General features: G+C 35.5%; 1 protein-coding gene across 1 annotated transcript in view; it reads right to left on the bottom strand.

Annotated features, from left to right (window-relative positions):
• Nucleotides 1-16,835, bottom strand: part of LOC127972831 (prostacyclin receptor) — a 37,726-nt gene extending 20,891 nt beyond the window's left edge. The window contains exons 1-2 of the mRNA XM_052576656.1: nucleotides 16,504-16,835; nucleotides 12,838-13,764 (exon numbers count right to left, since the gene is read on the bottom strand). Of these exons, the coding sequence (XP_052432616.1) occupies nucleotides 12,838-13,662 (825 nt within the window). The 5' untranslated portion in view covers nucleotides 13,663-13,764; nucleotides 16,504-16,835. The remainder of the gene's footprint in view (nucleotides 1-12,837; nucleotides 13,765-16,503) is intronic.
• Nucleotides 16,836-17,066: the final 231 nt, after the last annotated feature.

The raw sequence follows: 17,066 nt of genomic DNA, 5'->3' as shown, positions 1-17,066 counted from the left end.
TAAGATGAACAAAATGTAGACGCAATTTTTTCATTTGTGCACTTTTTTTGTTAACCTATTTGTTGTTGCAGCTGTTAATATTAAAATTTTAATGTTATAGATTTTTCATCATTATTCAGTTAGGTTTTTATCAAATTTAATATCAACATAACGTCACTTTATCAGTTGTTTTGAAATTTTATGTGTGGATTGAGTAAATATTACTCATCATTTATGCTATATGTTTTTTTTTTTTTTTGGTTTGTAAGAAATCCTGTTACATGTTTGTTTGATAATATGTGTTAATAAGTATTAAAAAATAATAAATGCATTTTTATAATTTCTAATTAACATAACATTAATATAACATTTATAATAAATTAGAGATGGCCCATTTGACTTGACTAGAACAGATGAAAAACAACAACAACAACAAAAAATTATAATAATATTTATTTAAATAATACTATTAAACAGTTACACATATTAATAATAATATAAACAAAAATTACATATAATTATGGGTGCACTACGTTTGGGTAAAATTTTTAACTAATATATATCACCATACCTCCCGTGTTTTGTAATAGATTGTATTAAGTTCTTAATAAATTAAAGATGAAGAGACGGTTTTCTGGAGTGTATGATTTCAAAATGTTTATACCTTCAAAATAACACATGAACTGAAGTCAAATGAAGTTTTACAGCTTGACCTTACCGTTAACTAATGTAATTAAGAAAAGAAAAGAAAAAAAAAAAACATCTGTGTATCAGAACTACAACTTTAACAAAAAGTGTCCAGCTTCACTTTTTACAGTGTATGATCTATAAACATCTTATTTCTTCTTTTCCTTATTAAGGCTGTGATCGTAGTGTATCGCTAATGACCAGCTCATCCTGATATATCCCTCAGACCACAGGGAGCCCGATGAGCTCATGATAACTAATAGCAGTGGTATTTTAATAATTGATTATTAAGAAAATGGCTGGTTTGAAGACCTGAAGAGACAAACAGGAAAGCCGCGATCAATTCAGCCATGCAAGAGTATTCATTTCACATCAGTTATCTGCGTATTATGGGTTGTGGTGCAATGAAAACCAGTGATCCATAAATCTGTCTTGACTGCATCATTGACCTGAGCAGAAAGGCATCCCTCTTTTCATCAAACTCTACACAAGAAAAAAACTGCAATCAAAAGCTTCCTGTGGAACATGGGCCCTCCCAAAAACATGAGAATTTATGAACAATTTTCCAAGAGTTTCTCTTGGATAAAAAGCAGAACCAGCGCTTACGGAGTAATCCAAAAGTTGGTTTGGCTATTAAATCTCAACCTTTTCCCAAAGGAGACTTGTGCATTTTCTTTGGTTCACATTTCCTTCAAAGGTTTGGATCAATAATCTTGACAATGGTTTGTGCAATTTATCACCGGCTTGTACTCAATGGTTCTATCTTGGGCCTTGTCGAATATCTGTGATCTATGAATAACTATGAATAACTGTGATAACGCAGGTTTCATATGACCCTATTTGGTGTGCATAGACATGCTGACATTATTTGGTTTGCATTCCTCAGTTAGTGCAGCGAGTCTCAGGTATCATCGTGTTCTTCACTGACTCCAGGTCAGCATCTCTGGAGACTCAGTAATGTACAAGTTTACCTCACTATTGATCTCAATATCGATCAGTGCTTTCATGGTGGCCTTTACTTCCTCCAGCTCGGATAATCAAGAGACGAGGAGAATTCACAGATGGATTAAAGATGGTAATTACTAATTAGGAAAAGTGAGACTTCCAGCAATTATAATCCATCAGTTTAAATGCTTCGACAACATACTGTGTGTGTCCAAGAACAGCAAACAGCCCAAGAGTGCAAACCACAGCAAAATCATATTATAAGAATTATTCTGGGCTCGTCGGCATAATTGATTACCTCAAAAAAGTTATTTTGGCTCATCTCTCATTTTGGCAATTTTTGGAGGATGTAAAAATTCAGAAATGTGCAGCTTAGTTTTTGATAAAAGTACTTTCATTATTTTGATTAAAAATTGATTGAAAGGGTTACAAAGTCACTGAATCACTTTTAAACCCTTTCAAGGTAAATATAATTAATCTTGATGTTTGTTGACATTAAAGGGGTTTCTAGGTTCAATACATGATATCGACAGCACTTGAGGGATAATGTTGATTAAAACATAACATAATTACGACTGGTTACAACAGTAACAAGGTTTCCATCCACATATGAACTCAACTGAGGCAGATCAGTTTTTATTTGATAAGCAATGCAAAACAAAAACCTTTGTGACTTTATTATTTTATTACATCTCAAAAGTTAGTATAATGTTTTAGTAATTCTAAAATATATGAAAAAAGGATGGTATAATTACCTTCCACAACTGCCTGTTTGGGTTCCCAAACATCAGGTAGTACTTTATTTGCCTCTAAACACAAGATAACATGACAGTATTTGTCATTTATTGAAAAAAAGGCACAGTGGCCTCCGTCTGGCGTTGAAGCAACTTTCATTTGATTATTTATGCTTTACACCAGTTTTCCAGCAAGTGATGGTTTTGATCTTTTAAAGACATGGAATGGAAACTTCAAATATTCAAAGGTTAAATTTGAAACTTTGGAGAGAAAATAGTAAGTCACTTACAATAAAAGGAAATGAGGCTAATGTGCAACACTGTAACCGAGAAAATGAATACATAAATGTATCTAATTTTTTAAGCATTGGCCATGTCTAAAGCTGAGATGATTAGCAGGACCTTTACAATAATATTAAGAGATTCATCTTATAAAAGTACTCGGTTGCACTTTATTTTACAGTACGTGTACTTACATGTACTTATAGTGTACTTACAGTGTATTTATCTAAGAAAGTTCTGGTAATACAAGATAACTACATGGGGTAGGGTTAGGTTTAGGGGTAGGTTCAGGGTTAGTACCTAGTTATTACTTAGTTATTGTAATTATGTAAGTACATATTCACTTTGGAGTAAGTTTTCACACATGCATGACTCATATTGTAGTTGAGGATAGTTCTTGATTAGTCCCTGCCTTAATTCATCTTTAACTAATATTAAAGTAATATTACATTTTATCAGTCCATGAATAATAACAAACTGTTATTGTAAAGTGTTACTGTTTCTTTTCAGATTTCAAACATGTAAGTGCATTGACAAGCCCATTGGTGTCATTCCCAAAAACGGTCAGGACGATATTCTTGCAGGCACACATGTTAAGCATCTCCATCTGTACACAGCTCAAGAAAGAAAGACTGAGCACACGGGCTAATATTAAATAACATCTTGATAAATGATTTTCTCATAAAAGGAAGGGAAATTAAAGTAACTGTAAAATAAAATATGTACAATTACTTCAGCCAGAACCAGAGTTTCAGATCTCTGTTGGGGTTTTAAAAACTCATTGCACGTAGGTCAAAGAGACCTCAAACAAACAGACTGTCTGTTTGTGACATTTCTGCACACGATGATGAGTCACGCAGTAATGCAATAAGACTGATGAGTGCTATAGTTGTAAACGATAAAAGAGAAAAAAACATATATGAGTCTAAACCTTAAACAGCTGGCAGATTACAGTTACAATGAATTAACAGTGAAATAGTGCGTGCAAATGAAATTCAAGGACTACTGTGTATTTATTGAGCAAACACTTCGGCCTGATAGCTGTCGCACAATAAATTAAATTCAGATGACAGAGTGATCAAAGGCAGCGTGTCATTTCCTGCTCTGTGTGCTGCGGTAGATATCACCAGCTTTGGCAAATGCCCAGTGCTATGACTAGGTTATTGTTAAAGCTGCTCATATTACAGACACACACGGATGTTTCTTCTACTATGGGATCTTTTGCAGTTTTAGAAAATAAACTCTCTTACAACATTCTTCACACTCTCACTTGTTAAATTTATCCACTAACAATGTTCAACAGTTTATACAAGAGTTTATATATCGTTTTGGAAATGGAAATGGCAGTGGCAGAAATTATAAAAAGTTCATGTTGTATATAATTTACAGCTATGATACAGTGATACAGTAAATAAACGCCCCAAAAAATGTTGGAAGGAAATTATGCCACAAATGAGGAGCAGTTATAATTGTAACACTTTTTTCATTCAGTAAAATACTTGTTTAATAATTACTGATTTTATGTTTTATGATTTTGTAATTACATTGATAACTAATTAAATGTTTTATAATTACAGTTGTCAAAAAGTGTAAAAAAAAAAAAAAAAATTAACGTATTAATTATTTTTTAATTCTAGATTGGAAGTTAGGGTCTAGGACAAAAAAATAGCAGAATACATAAATAAATAAATAAATAATGAAAGTGTATATATATATATATATATATATATATATATATATATATATATATATATATATATATATATATATATATATATATATAGTTAAAATATTTAGAAAATCAGCCCCTGAAAATAACTGTCTACAGCTGAAAACCTCCTATGTATGCAGTTTTAAAAATATGATATATAATATAATAATATTCTAATAGGCCTTGAAATGTGGTCAGACACTTGTATGCAAACATACACATTGGCCTTTTTTCTTCAACTGAATCAGTAAAATACATAAACCAGGGCTTTTCTGATATTTTTACACATTTCCTTCCTCCTATATGAATGCAGTTTCTCTGACAGGAAATGTCCTGCTGTACCTTTTGCAAGCTCTAAATAGAGACATGCCTTTCAGTTTAATGTTAGAAAGGTTATATATGACATCTGGGTGGGTGCAAATACATGTGATTCTGAGTGTGGAATGAAAATCACAACGGTTTGGTTGTGTTAACTATTTGCTTTGGATTAAGTATCTAGTGTTTATTTCCAGGAGACAAACAGAGCATCTCATGAGACAAAGGTAATGCCATTAGTGTCATCTGTCATCTTTTATGTGTACAAAACGGCTGGGAGGTCATGCTAAAAATTCAAAATACATGCGCGAGAGATCTTAAAGTGCACTGTCAATTTAATGCATTAGGGCCAGATTTACTAAAGAGGGCAAATTAGCGTGAGACTGTAATCCCATAGAAGCACCAATGGGAATGGAAAGTTCTGCGGGTGACTTACTGACAATGCACAGAAGAAATGAATACAGACGCAGCTGGTGCATTTCTAAAATGCAATCTACTAAGAGCAGCCAAAATTAGCAACAGCTGCAGCCATGTAAAGTGCAAGGTGGGTTAAGACCCACTTTAGTCCATTTAGTATAGGCACAAATACCAGTAAATTGTCTACGCAAAACCATGGTAAATCCAGTTGAGTTATTTATTTAAATACTCCCTAACCATAAAATTTGCATCTAGGAAAACTCTTACAAAGCAAATGCAATGAGGCCAGCCACAAATAACTGTCCATACCTTTTTGTCACTATTGTTTTGTATCTTGTAGTTTGTTTGTCTGTTTTTTTTTATGCTAAAAAGGTTTGTGATGACACAAGCTGGCCCATGAATTGACTAATTATATATAAATACCACCATTTGACAGCCTTAGTTATTACTTTCATTTGAATGTTTCTAACAAAATCTTTGTAAATCCTAATGCAAATATGAGCAAACATCACTTAATAAACTCCTAGTAATTAGGAAAATATATTTAAAATTATTTAGAGCCACAGCTTTTGTTGTAAGCCATTTTATTATGTGCAAAAACAGAAAAGAAAAAAAAAAATATTCTGAGAACTGAACTGTAAAACTCATTCACTATAAAACAAATTCACTATATTTGTTTCAAAATATTGCAATGAATATTATTAACACTAGAAATAACTGTAATTCTATAACTACTAGATTCTGACCGTTCATACTAGACTGAAACTGAATGCCATTTTTGTCATATCATATTTACATTCAAAGCTTCTTTTGAGGTTTTACAATGAAGCTTTGTATGTCTGTTGTCACATTTTATGACTTCATCACCCTAATATATACTATATTTTTGGTAATATTTAATTGTGTAAGAGCTACGTAGACCTTTCCCGAATGTGCGCATCTCGCTTTGTGTCCGGCAAGCAAAAGTTTTTCAACACAGTGAAAATGTTGTATTTAAGAGTCTAAATGCCAACAAAAATGCTGAATATTTCTGTAGATAAAAGGTGAATTTTTTTAATGATTACATACATCTCTTTTTAGGTTTGATTTTTAATTTTGTACTTTACAACACTTTGGAGTTATTGGAAATGTTTGGATCAGGTGAATTGGAAACAATTCTATGCAGCCACCACTGGAATCATGATCCATGAATAAATGGATCTGTTATGATAGTTAGGTAATAATAAACATTGTCACTGTTGCAAAGAAAAAGCCACAATATCAGTATTTCACAATATCAGTCTTGTCGAGGCTAAAATTAGCCTATATGCATTAGCTATAGCATTACACTAGCATAAAAATTTATATTGCCATTATAATTATAATTATTATGGCTATTTTGTCATAACATTGAATAGGCTATTATTGATAACAGCCAAGTCATAGTCTTCCAGCCAAACATAGCCTACCTGGAAGAGTGGCAGATTGAATGACAACAGTTGTTGTATTGGAGGTGTCCACCTGGCTATTTACGAACAGGAATTTTAGCTTAGCAATAGAATATAAAACAACTAGAACAAAAGTTGCTAGGCAACACTGACGTGCATCTTCAACTCAGGAAAAAGTCGTAAAAGCAGAAATTATGCACCTGTAATGTGAACGGTCAATTTGACCACTTTGGCCATTCAAGGTAGAAATACTCACAACTCTTTTGTGTTTTGTAATTTTAATAAAATAGCAACGTTATAATAAATTATCCACACATTTAGGAAAAGTCAAGGTATTATATTTATATGGGTTTTATTTCAACAAAGTTATTACATTTTAAAATTTAGAAATGATCGAAATGACTGCCTTGGTAGTTCTAGTGTTAATTAAATTCAACACATTATACTTAATTAGAATTAATCAAATGAAATGCTAAAAATTAACAATTAAAAATGAGTGAAATAGCATGAAAAAAATTAATAAGTAAAATAAAAGCATCATGTTCAAAAGCTTGTTTTCAAGCCCCCGAAACAGAGTTATTAAAGGTCCCCTTCTTCGTGATTCCATGTTTTAAACTTTAGTTAGTGTGTAATGTTGTTGTTAGAGTATAAATAATATCTGTAAAATTCTAAAGCTCAAAGTTCAATGCCAAGCGAGATATTTGATTTAACAGAATTTGCCTACAAAAAACGACCCGTTTGGACTACAGCCCTCTAGTTCCTGCAGTAATAACGTCACTAAAACAGTTTTTTTGACTAACCACCGCCCACATGAATTCACAAACAGGGGGGCGTGGCCTTGTTGCGCTCCGACGGAGAAGAAGGAAAAGCTGTTTGTTTTTGTCACCATGTCGTTGAAACGCTGTTTTTTTTTCATCTCGGAGTCCAATCACCTTTGTTTGGGCTTCCCAGGAACGCTGTACTTTGAGATTAATGGTTACAATTTATGTTTAACTCGGTTCCCGAAAATTATAATGCACATGTAAAACTATGTGCAGCTCAATTTGCTGAGGACAGCTTGCTGAGGACAACTTTCTCAATCTCAATCAGTTTAATGCTGGATTTGCACAAAAATTATTCTTGAAAGATGGAGCAGTTCCCTCTTTGTCTGGAGAAGGAGTTGTTTATGGACCACAACTGGTAAGTGTATTTTATTATTTAAGTTTGTGCGTTTAACAGTTTCTGTAACTTATTACATTTAGGGCAACGCTGTTTAGCTTTGTTAACTTGATGTTAGGGCTGTGCAAAAAAACAAATGCGGTTTTCATGCGCATCTCGTCAGTAAAAAAACGCTCCTGTGACTATAAATACATCTCCAGCACGTGTGTTCTAGCCCAATCACGTTACCAGGAGGTCAGCCTGCTCTCAGCTGCTGTCGAATCACTACACAGGTACCGCTGGCCCAATCAGAACTCGTTACGTATTTCTGAAGGAGAGGCTTCATAGAACAAGGAAGTCATCAGCCCGTTTTTGTGACAGTGAAAACAGCAGTATACAGATAGGTGAACTAGGTGAAATAGGTGAATACTGTGTTTTTTTATACGCGAAACATGAATACATGTTATATTGCACATTGTAAACACAATCAAAGATTCAAAAAAGCGCGTAAAACGGGACCTTTAAAGACACTGGATGTTAACAAACAGAATCACTGAAGGAGAAAGTCAAAGTTTTTAGGTAACCATTATAGTGGTCAGTGTGTGCTTTATTTTGGCTCTTGACCCTTGAATTTGTAAAAAATTTTGTTTGGCCGTTGTAGTCGACTTAGCAGCTGCTTGACAATCCAATAGACAATGAGATCAGGTGGTGTTGGTTATGTTTTAATATCATCATCTGACCTGAATCTCTAAATTAGGTTTATTTATCAATTACATCCATCCTGCGATTGCTCAGTATAAGGGCTGGAATTTTCAGAATAATCAGAGAGATATTTAAAAGCTCTTCTGATCGAACATTACAAAAGAAAAAAAACAATTCTAATTTACGAAGACGTCAAGAATCAGTGTGGGAACCTCTACAATGGTCAATAAGCATGTCGCAGCACATTCTGGGTGCTTTCAATCAAAACTCATCCATGGCTCCCATCATGCACTGCGACATGAATTAATTATGAGCTGAATTGTCTGATTTGTCTTATTCTTACTATTTTTTATTTTATTTTAGCTGTTTTCATGTGATTCTACTTGCTTGTTTTGTGATGCTCAGAGTTGATCTCTTCATCTGAATATGCCACCGTTTTGAGTTTCATATTCTGGTTCTTGATGTCAGAGTGTGCTTCAAAGAAGGTTATTTTTCCCCCTACATTTTTTGAGCAGAGCAATTATAATTAAAAAAAAAAAAAAAATCTCTTTGGACCTTACTGAAAAATCCAGGTCTTCTACTGTAGAACAAGGCTGCTATAATGAATGTTAATTTAAGTTTGTGCGTTTAACAGTTTCTGTAACTTATTACATTTAGGGCAACGCTGTTTAGCTTTGTTAACTTGATGTTAGGGCTGTGCAAAAAAACAAATGTGGTTTTCATGCGCATCTTGTCAGTAAAAAAACGCTCCTGTGACTATAAATACATCTCCAGCACGTGTGTTCTAGCCCAATCACGTTACCAGGAGGTCAGCCTGCTCTCAGCTGCTGTCGAATCACTACACAGGTACCGCTGGCCCAATCAGAACTCGTTACGTATTTCTGAAGGAGAGGCTTCATAGAACAAGGAAGTCATCAGCCTGTTTTTGTGACAGTGAAAACAGCAGTATACAGATAGGTGAACTAGGTGAAATAGGTGAATACTGTGTTTTTTTATACGCGAAACATGAACACATGTTATATTGCACATTGTAAACACAATCAAAGCTTCAAAAAAGCGCGTAAAATGGGACCTTTAAAGACACTGGATGTTAACAAACAGAATCACTGAAGGAGAAAGTCAAAGTTTTTAGGTAACCATTATAGTGGTCAGTGTGTGCTTTATTTTGGCTCTTGACCCTTGAATTTGTAAAAAATTTTGTTTGGCCGTTGTAGTCGACTTAGCAGCTGCTTGACAATCCAATAGACAATGAGATCAGGTGGTGTTGGTTATGTTTTAATATCATCATCTGACCTGAATACTCGTTACGTATTTCTGAAGGAGAGGCTTCATAGAACAAGGAAGTCATCAGCCCGTTTTTGTGACAGTGAAAACAGCAGTATACAGATAGGTGAACTAGGTGAAATAGGTGAATACTGTGTTTTTTTATACGCGAAACATGAACACATGTTATATTGCACATTGTAAACACAATCAAAGCTTCAAAAAAGCGCGTAAAACGGGACCTTTAAAGACACTGGATGTTAACAAACAGAATCACTGAAGGAGAAAGTCAAAGTTTTTAGGTAACCATTATAGTGGTCAGTGTGTGCTTTATTTTGGCTCTTGACCCTTGAATTTGTAAATACATGTCATGAATACATGTCATCAGCTGCTGTCGGGGAAGTCATGCCTAATGGTTAGAGGGTTGGACTCCCAATCGAAGGGTTGTGAGTTCTAGTCTCGGGCCGGACGGAATTGTGGGTGGGGGGAGTGCATGAACAGCTCTCTCTCCACCTTCAATACCACGACTTAGGTGCCCTTGAGCAAGGCATCAAACCTCCAACTGCTCCCCGGGCGCCGCAGCATAAATGGCTGCCCACTGCTCCGGGTGTGTGCTCACAGTGTGTGTGTGTGTGTTCACTGCTCTGTGTGTGTGCATTTCGGATGGGTTAAATGCAGAGCACAAATTCTGAGTATGGGTCACCATACTTGGCTGAATGTCACTTCACTTTCACTTTCACTTTTCACTTTAATCTAACTCGGAGATTAGTCTCTAAAAATGTTAATTGACTCAAGTCAATTACATGATTACGTAAAACCATAACAAACACCACCTGATTAGTTTTTATCTACGATTGTCTAGCTGCTATAACTCAGTTACAGCAGCCAAACAACTATTTACAACTAAAACAAACACTGATCACCATAATGGTAACCTTGGCAGTGGTAACTAATGGTAAAACTTAGATTTTCTCTGTCAGTGATTCCATTTATTAACATCAGGTATCATCAATAACTCTGTTTTGGGGGCCTGGAAACATGAGCCTTTGAACACGATGCATGTATCATCTCCATGTATACAACATAAATGGGAATTTGTGAAAAAGTTAAAATCATGTGCATGTGTGTTATGTTTTTGTGGGGTGTTTCTTGATTGCCAACTGCTGGCCTGGGATGCATATAGTAATATTTAGCATAGTGTTTCTTTTTTTTTTTTCAATGAAACCATAAATTTTTATTAATTATAATGTGTTACATTTCATTGTTAACATTGCTTGTAATTTTTTTACATTTTGAGTAAATATAGTGAATAATTTTTTACAGTATACTCAAAATCTCCTGCCAATCTATTTTAAATTGGTGTAGAGAAAAAACACGTTATTATAATCCAGTCTTCCAGGGTTGTCAAGTTTGTAACGTGCATCTAAATTAAAAGCTAACAGCAACAACACATCAACTGGTATTTGGGAATGCAAACCAAGAATAATAGTCTTTGTTATGTAATACATGTCCCAGCTCCCCCGCAGCACGTACACACCCAGTGATTGCTACAGGCGACTCAAAGACTACAACCAAACCTCACCTACAGCTCACCTTCAATGGGTTAGAGAAGGTAAATATGTGCTATGTTTCACTGAAGCTGGCTACTTTCTAAAATGCAGACTTCTTTAGTCAATCACATAAAATAAATGATTAGTATGTTTTAGCATGAGGTAAAAGGCAAACGATTTTCTTTGGAGATCTTAAACTCTGGAAGCATAGACTAAACAACTGTGAATAATTTGCTACCAAATTGCAAAGATAGACTACATGACCTTTTAAAGAATAATCATTTGTTTTAAAAACAATTACAGTTCAAGCATGGCTATTTCCACTCTACCCTATCTATTTAAAATGATACTAAGGGTTGGGAAAGTACATTCACATGGACAGGGATTAGCAGCAACAAAGACACCGGAAATTATATTTTTAATGAGGTGTTGATTTCCAGAGTAACAAGTGACATGGACTGTTGATGATGTGACAAGGTTGACCAAGGTTAAATTTTAAGCAAATAAGTAGTGATATAATTCAATAACTACCAATGCAATTTGCGTCTGGATGACTTAAATGCAAGGACAGCGACACCAACTAAAAGCCATCAGCAAAGTGACTCACTAAAAGGTCACTAAATGTTTTTTTTTAAAACAAAGGCTTAAAAAAACAATAGTTAACAAAAATAAATGCCATTTTCCGTGATGTGTGTTAGAATGCGGTGACATCATGAAAAGAGTTTGCGCATGGTAACAGTTGTTTAAAAATATTGGGTATGCATTGGAATTTTACATAAAAGAATTTGACAGTGATGGTTATTCTTATAACAATTGCTTATTCTGCCTCATCATTTGTCCTCATAAATAAATGCCTTTTGTAGTGATGGGCGTTTTCGAAACAATGCTTAAAACATTTACAAGTCTTTTGTTTTATATTTGTGGTTTGGAGTTTGTTTCCGAATTGGCAAGCCTCATGGTTTTAGCAAATGAGGCTTTGGTATGTCAGTTTTAAACCTGGATGGTTTCAAAACATTCGCTAGATGACGTTAATCTTGTTAAACGATAAAAAAGTGTTAATGGTTTAAACCAAAATTTTGTCTGTTTTTAAATTAATTCATTTGAATACTCACAGTGTATAATATAATAATGTTTAAAACATTTGCAATTATTTTGTAAAAGGGATAAGTATACATTCTTGGCTTGAGTTTTTGTTGCATTTACACCGTTTTAACCAGCAGGTGTTTTATGTACCTAAAAAACAATGAATCATTTGGTGAGCAAATTGTTCTGTTGATTCAAAGTTTGTAAATGCTCAGTTTCTCAAATTTATTTCACCAACCTGATGTTGTTCGACATCAATAAAAAGGAACTTAAACTAGCATTGCCCACACTGCTCTTCTGAGGTTTTCAAAGTTCATGCCACAATAATGCCAACTACTGGACTATGAGTATTGTACAGCCTCGCAGGACAGAAAGATTTCCTAAAACATTGTTGGTTTTCTCACTCAAGAGAAAATGAGAACTCATTCCACTCACATACTCTGGTCTAGACAAATATAATAAAGGAACGCACTTGACCAATACAATTAGAAGGACCAGAACCTAACTGTTGTAAAATCAGTGTCTGGAAAACTAAAACAGGCTGGAAAACAGAGATTTAGCTTTGAACTATAACATTTCACAGTGATATAATGTCCCATACTTACAGAAAGCGGCAAGGAGCAAATGACAAAGATGAAAGTCATGCAGGCCAGCAGCAGTAAGTGGTCCATTTCCTCCTCTCCCTGTCCAAACCAGGTGCTCAGCCTCCTCTTTCGTCCAGATGACACCACTGATCCCCGACGTGTCAGCTGGCTCCTGTGCATGCGGCATAGGCTGACGATGACTGAACCATTGCACAAGAACACAATGGCGATGAGCAGCGCAATTAGCACAGCGTAGGACAGTGAGAAGGTCAGCGTTCTCCTCTTCTCATCCTCACTCTCTCCTTCTACCTCCATCTTGATGAAGCACCACGTGCCTGGGCAGTACTGCTTGTGCTGTCCATATCCAAAGAATGGCAGCAAGCAGAACATAAAGGTAAAGAGATAGATGAGGAAGAGGACGATCTTGGCAAAGCTGCGCCGCACGTGTTTAGAGTAGAAATATGGGTGACTGATGGCGAGGCACCGCTCCACCGCCATTGCACACAGTATGAGCATAGAGGCCAAGCCGAAGAATGTCATGGCAAAGGCGAAGAGCCAGCACAGCCACCAATCTCCCGTAAGACCAACCAGGGATTTTCTTTGGGCATAGCAGATGAAAACCGGTGGACTGAGCAAACATGTTCCCAGCAGATCTGTCAACGCCAGACCTGTCACAAGAATGCAGAAGACCGAAGACTTGGTGCGATGCTCTTTTCGGTGGACTCCCAGGATAGCCAAAGCCATCAGGTTGCCCACCACCCCAGCGATGAACATCACAGTGCTAAACACCGGATTCCCATTCACATCGATATTGGTAATGTTCTCGCATGATTTGTTTGAAAGCATGTTCAGACAGTCCCGCCCTTGAACCCTGAGCCCAGGCACAGGGATCGGGCAACAGCAACTTTGTTTATCGTGAAAAACTTGCAGTGCCTTTTCTTTGAGGATCTGTAAAAAAGCAAAAACATTGATCCTTAAGCATTTCTTAAGGATCAATATGTCAGTCAGAGACCTCACCTACAGTTGCTTAATGACCACACGAAGTGCCCGATGGACTTTTCTGTGTAGATGTACTTCATATTAAAACAGGAAATTGAGGCAGAATATAATGTCCATTGTTTTAAAAAGACTGTATGCTTTAGTTTGCCTCCGCTATTTACTTTGCTATTGCTTGTTAGTGACGGGTACATTTACAAAGAAGGGGATCCTCTTCGTAGAATATATATATATATATATATATATATATATATATATATATATATATATATATATATATACAGTATTGTTCAAAATAATAGCAGTACAATGTGACTAACCAGAATAATCAAGGTTTTTAGTATATTTTTTATTGCTACGTGGCAAACAAGTTACCAGTAGGTTCAGTAGATTGTCAGAAAACAAACAAGACCCAGCATTCATGATATGCACGCTCTTAAGGCTGTGCAATTGGGCAATTAGTTGAAAGGGGTGTGTTCAAAAAAATAGCAGTGTCTACCTTTGACTGTACAAACTCAAAACTATTTTGTACAAACATTTTTTTTTCTGGGATTTAGCAATCCTGTGAATCACTAAACTAATATTTAGTTGTATGACCACAGTTTTTTAAAACTGCTTGACATCTGTGTGGCATGGAGTCAACCAACTTGTGGCACCTCTCAGCTGTTATTCCACTCCATGATTCTTTAACAACATTCCACAATTCATTCACATTTCTTGGTTTTGCTTCAGAAACAGCATTTTTGATATCACCCCACAAGTTCTCAATTGGATTAAGGTCTGGAGATTGGGCTGGCCACTCCATAACATTAATTTTGTTGGTTTGGAACCAAGACTTTGCCCGTTTACTAGTGCGTTTTGGGTCATTGTCTTGTTGAAACAACCATTTCAAGGGCATGTCCTCTTCAGCATAGGGCAACATGACCTCTTCAAGTATTTTAACATATGCAAACTGATCCATGATCCCTGGTATGCGATAAATAGGCCCAACACCATAGTAGGAGAAACATGCCCATATCATGATGCTTGCACCTCCATGCTTCACTGTCTTCACTGTGTACTGTGGCTTGAATTCAGAGTTTGGGGGTCGTCTCACAAACTGCCTGTGGCCCTTGGACCCAAAAAGAACAATTTTACTCTCATCAGTCCACAAAATGTTCCTCCATTTCTCTTTAGGCCAGTTGATGTGTTCTTTGGCAAATTGTAACCTCTTCTGCACATGCCTTTTTTTTAACAGAGGGACTTTGCGGGGGATTCTTGAAAATAGATTAGCTTCACACAGACGTCTTCTAACTGTCACAGTACTTACAGGTAACTCCAGACTGTCTTTGATCATCCTGGAGGTGATCATTGGCTGAGCCTTTGCCATTCTGGTTATTCTTCTATCCATTTTGATGGTTGTCTTCTGTTTTCTTCCACGTCTCTCTGGTTTTGCTCTCCATTTTAAGGCATTGGAGATCATTTTAGCTGAACAGCCTATCATTTTTTGCACCTCTTTATAGGTTTTCCCCTCTCTAATCAACTTTTTAATCAAAGTACGCTGTTCTTCTGAACAATGTCTTGAACGACCCATTTTCCTCAGCTTTCAAATGCATGTTCAACAAGTGTTGGCTTCATCCTTAAATAGGGGCCACCTGATTCACACCTGTTTCTTCACAAAATTGATGACCTCAGTGATTGAATGCCACACTGCTATTTTTTTGAACACACCCCTTTCAACTAATTCAACTAATTGCACAATTGTACAGCCTTAAGAGCGTGCATATCATGAATGCTGGGTCTCATTTGTTTTCTGAGAATCTACTGAACCTACTGGTAACTTGTTTGCCACGTAGCAATAAAAAAATATACGAAAAACCTTGATTATTCTGGTTAGTCACATTGTACTGCTATTATTTTGAACAATACTGTATATATATATATATATATATATATATATATATATATTTTTTTTTTTTTTTTTTTTTTTTTGACAAATATTTTATATAACTGAATAAACCTCAGCACATTCTGATGCAGAAACAAAACACATTTAAATAGTCATCTCAGGTAGAAACAGCTCCTTGAAGTAACCTCTTCACATTTCTCTTTTAGAGCTGTATGTGGTAATTATCTAAAACTTATTTTTGTGTGATGTACAGTGCGGAGCAAATGGGATTTTAAATTATTTCCTTTTTCATTCAAACCTGAACTAAACAAATATTTGGCGCTGGTATTATTTCTAGGTCACTAATAAAGAAGCAAGTTTGGCGATGTGAAAACTCCTGTAAAGACTGATGCATAAGATGCTCTTTGGATCATACTCAAATCAAGCTGAAGAACATGATCATCAGGTTTTATGCAACCTTGTGGAGTTCAAGTTTAAGTCATTAAAGGGAAGAAAATTAATTTTTCAGTTGACTTTTCACTGAAAAATATATATATATATAAAAAATAATAATAAAATGAGAAAATAAGCATTTTCGAGTACGGTCTTAGAGTTTTAAAGACTAATGTACAACCAGATGTTTTAGAAACTCAAATGAGTCCAATATTTGTTTGATTTTAATTTATTACTCGTTTGTCATGTTTTATGTATTATTTATCATGTTCCTTTGCTGAATAACTGAATCAAACTGCAATCATTCACAATCACTAAGCTGTCATGACTATAAAGCATCAGTTTTGAATCACACGTCAGTCAGCACGCACCTGTCCACAGAGTGTCCATCACTTCTGCGCGCGTCCATTCCTCCCGATCACAACACTCTCTAACCAACATAGATGGATTGTTTCATTCACTCCGAACATAATATTTAAAAGCGAAGGCGATATTGCTAGGTCTTCGGGGTTCAGTTTCTTCAGTAGAATTCTGTCGTTTAATTCATACACAGTTTTTAGTTGAATTATTAGTCTATACAGTTCTGGCCAACCACCAGATTTACGCGCAAAACAATTTTCGATTACAGCTCATTACGCTTCAAGCTAAACAAAACTGTAAGAAACGCGCAGACTCTCTTCACTCCTCTCGCTCGTTGGGAAGGTAGACGGGTAAATCTACTAGTGAGACTTCCCTCCTGAGGTTGATAAAGTAGCCGTGAGAAACAAAATAGGAGGAGCATCTGACAACTTCGTTCCTCCTCACTTATTCAAAGCGTGACTGATCTGCATAACACCAAGGTTGTTTCCTGGCAAACAGACAAAAACGCATAGCTGGGTTAAGAACTATAATAATAATAATTAAATAAATAAACGAACAACATATTTAAGTTAGA

This window comes from Carassius gibelio, chromosome B15 (assembly GCF_023724105.1).
Source record: "Carassius gibelio isolate Cgi1373 ecotype wild population from Czech Republic chromosome B15, carGib1.2-hapl.c, whole genome shotgun sequence".
Classification (NCBI taxonomy): domain Eukaryota; kingdom Metazoa; phylum Chordata; class Actinopteri; order Cypriniformes; family Cyprinidae; genus Carassius; species Carassius gibelio.
This window is presented reverse-complemented; position numbering and strand designations above follow the sequence as displayed.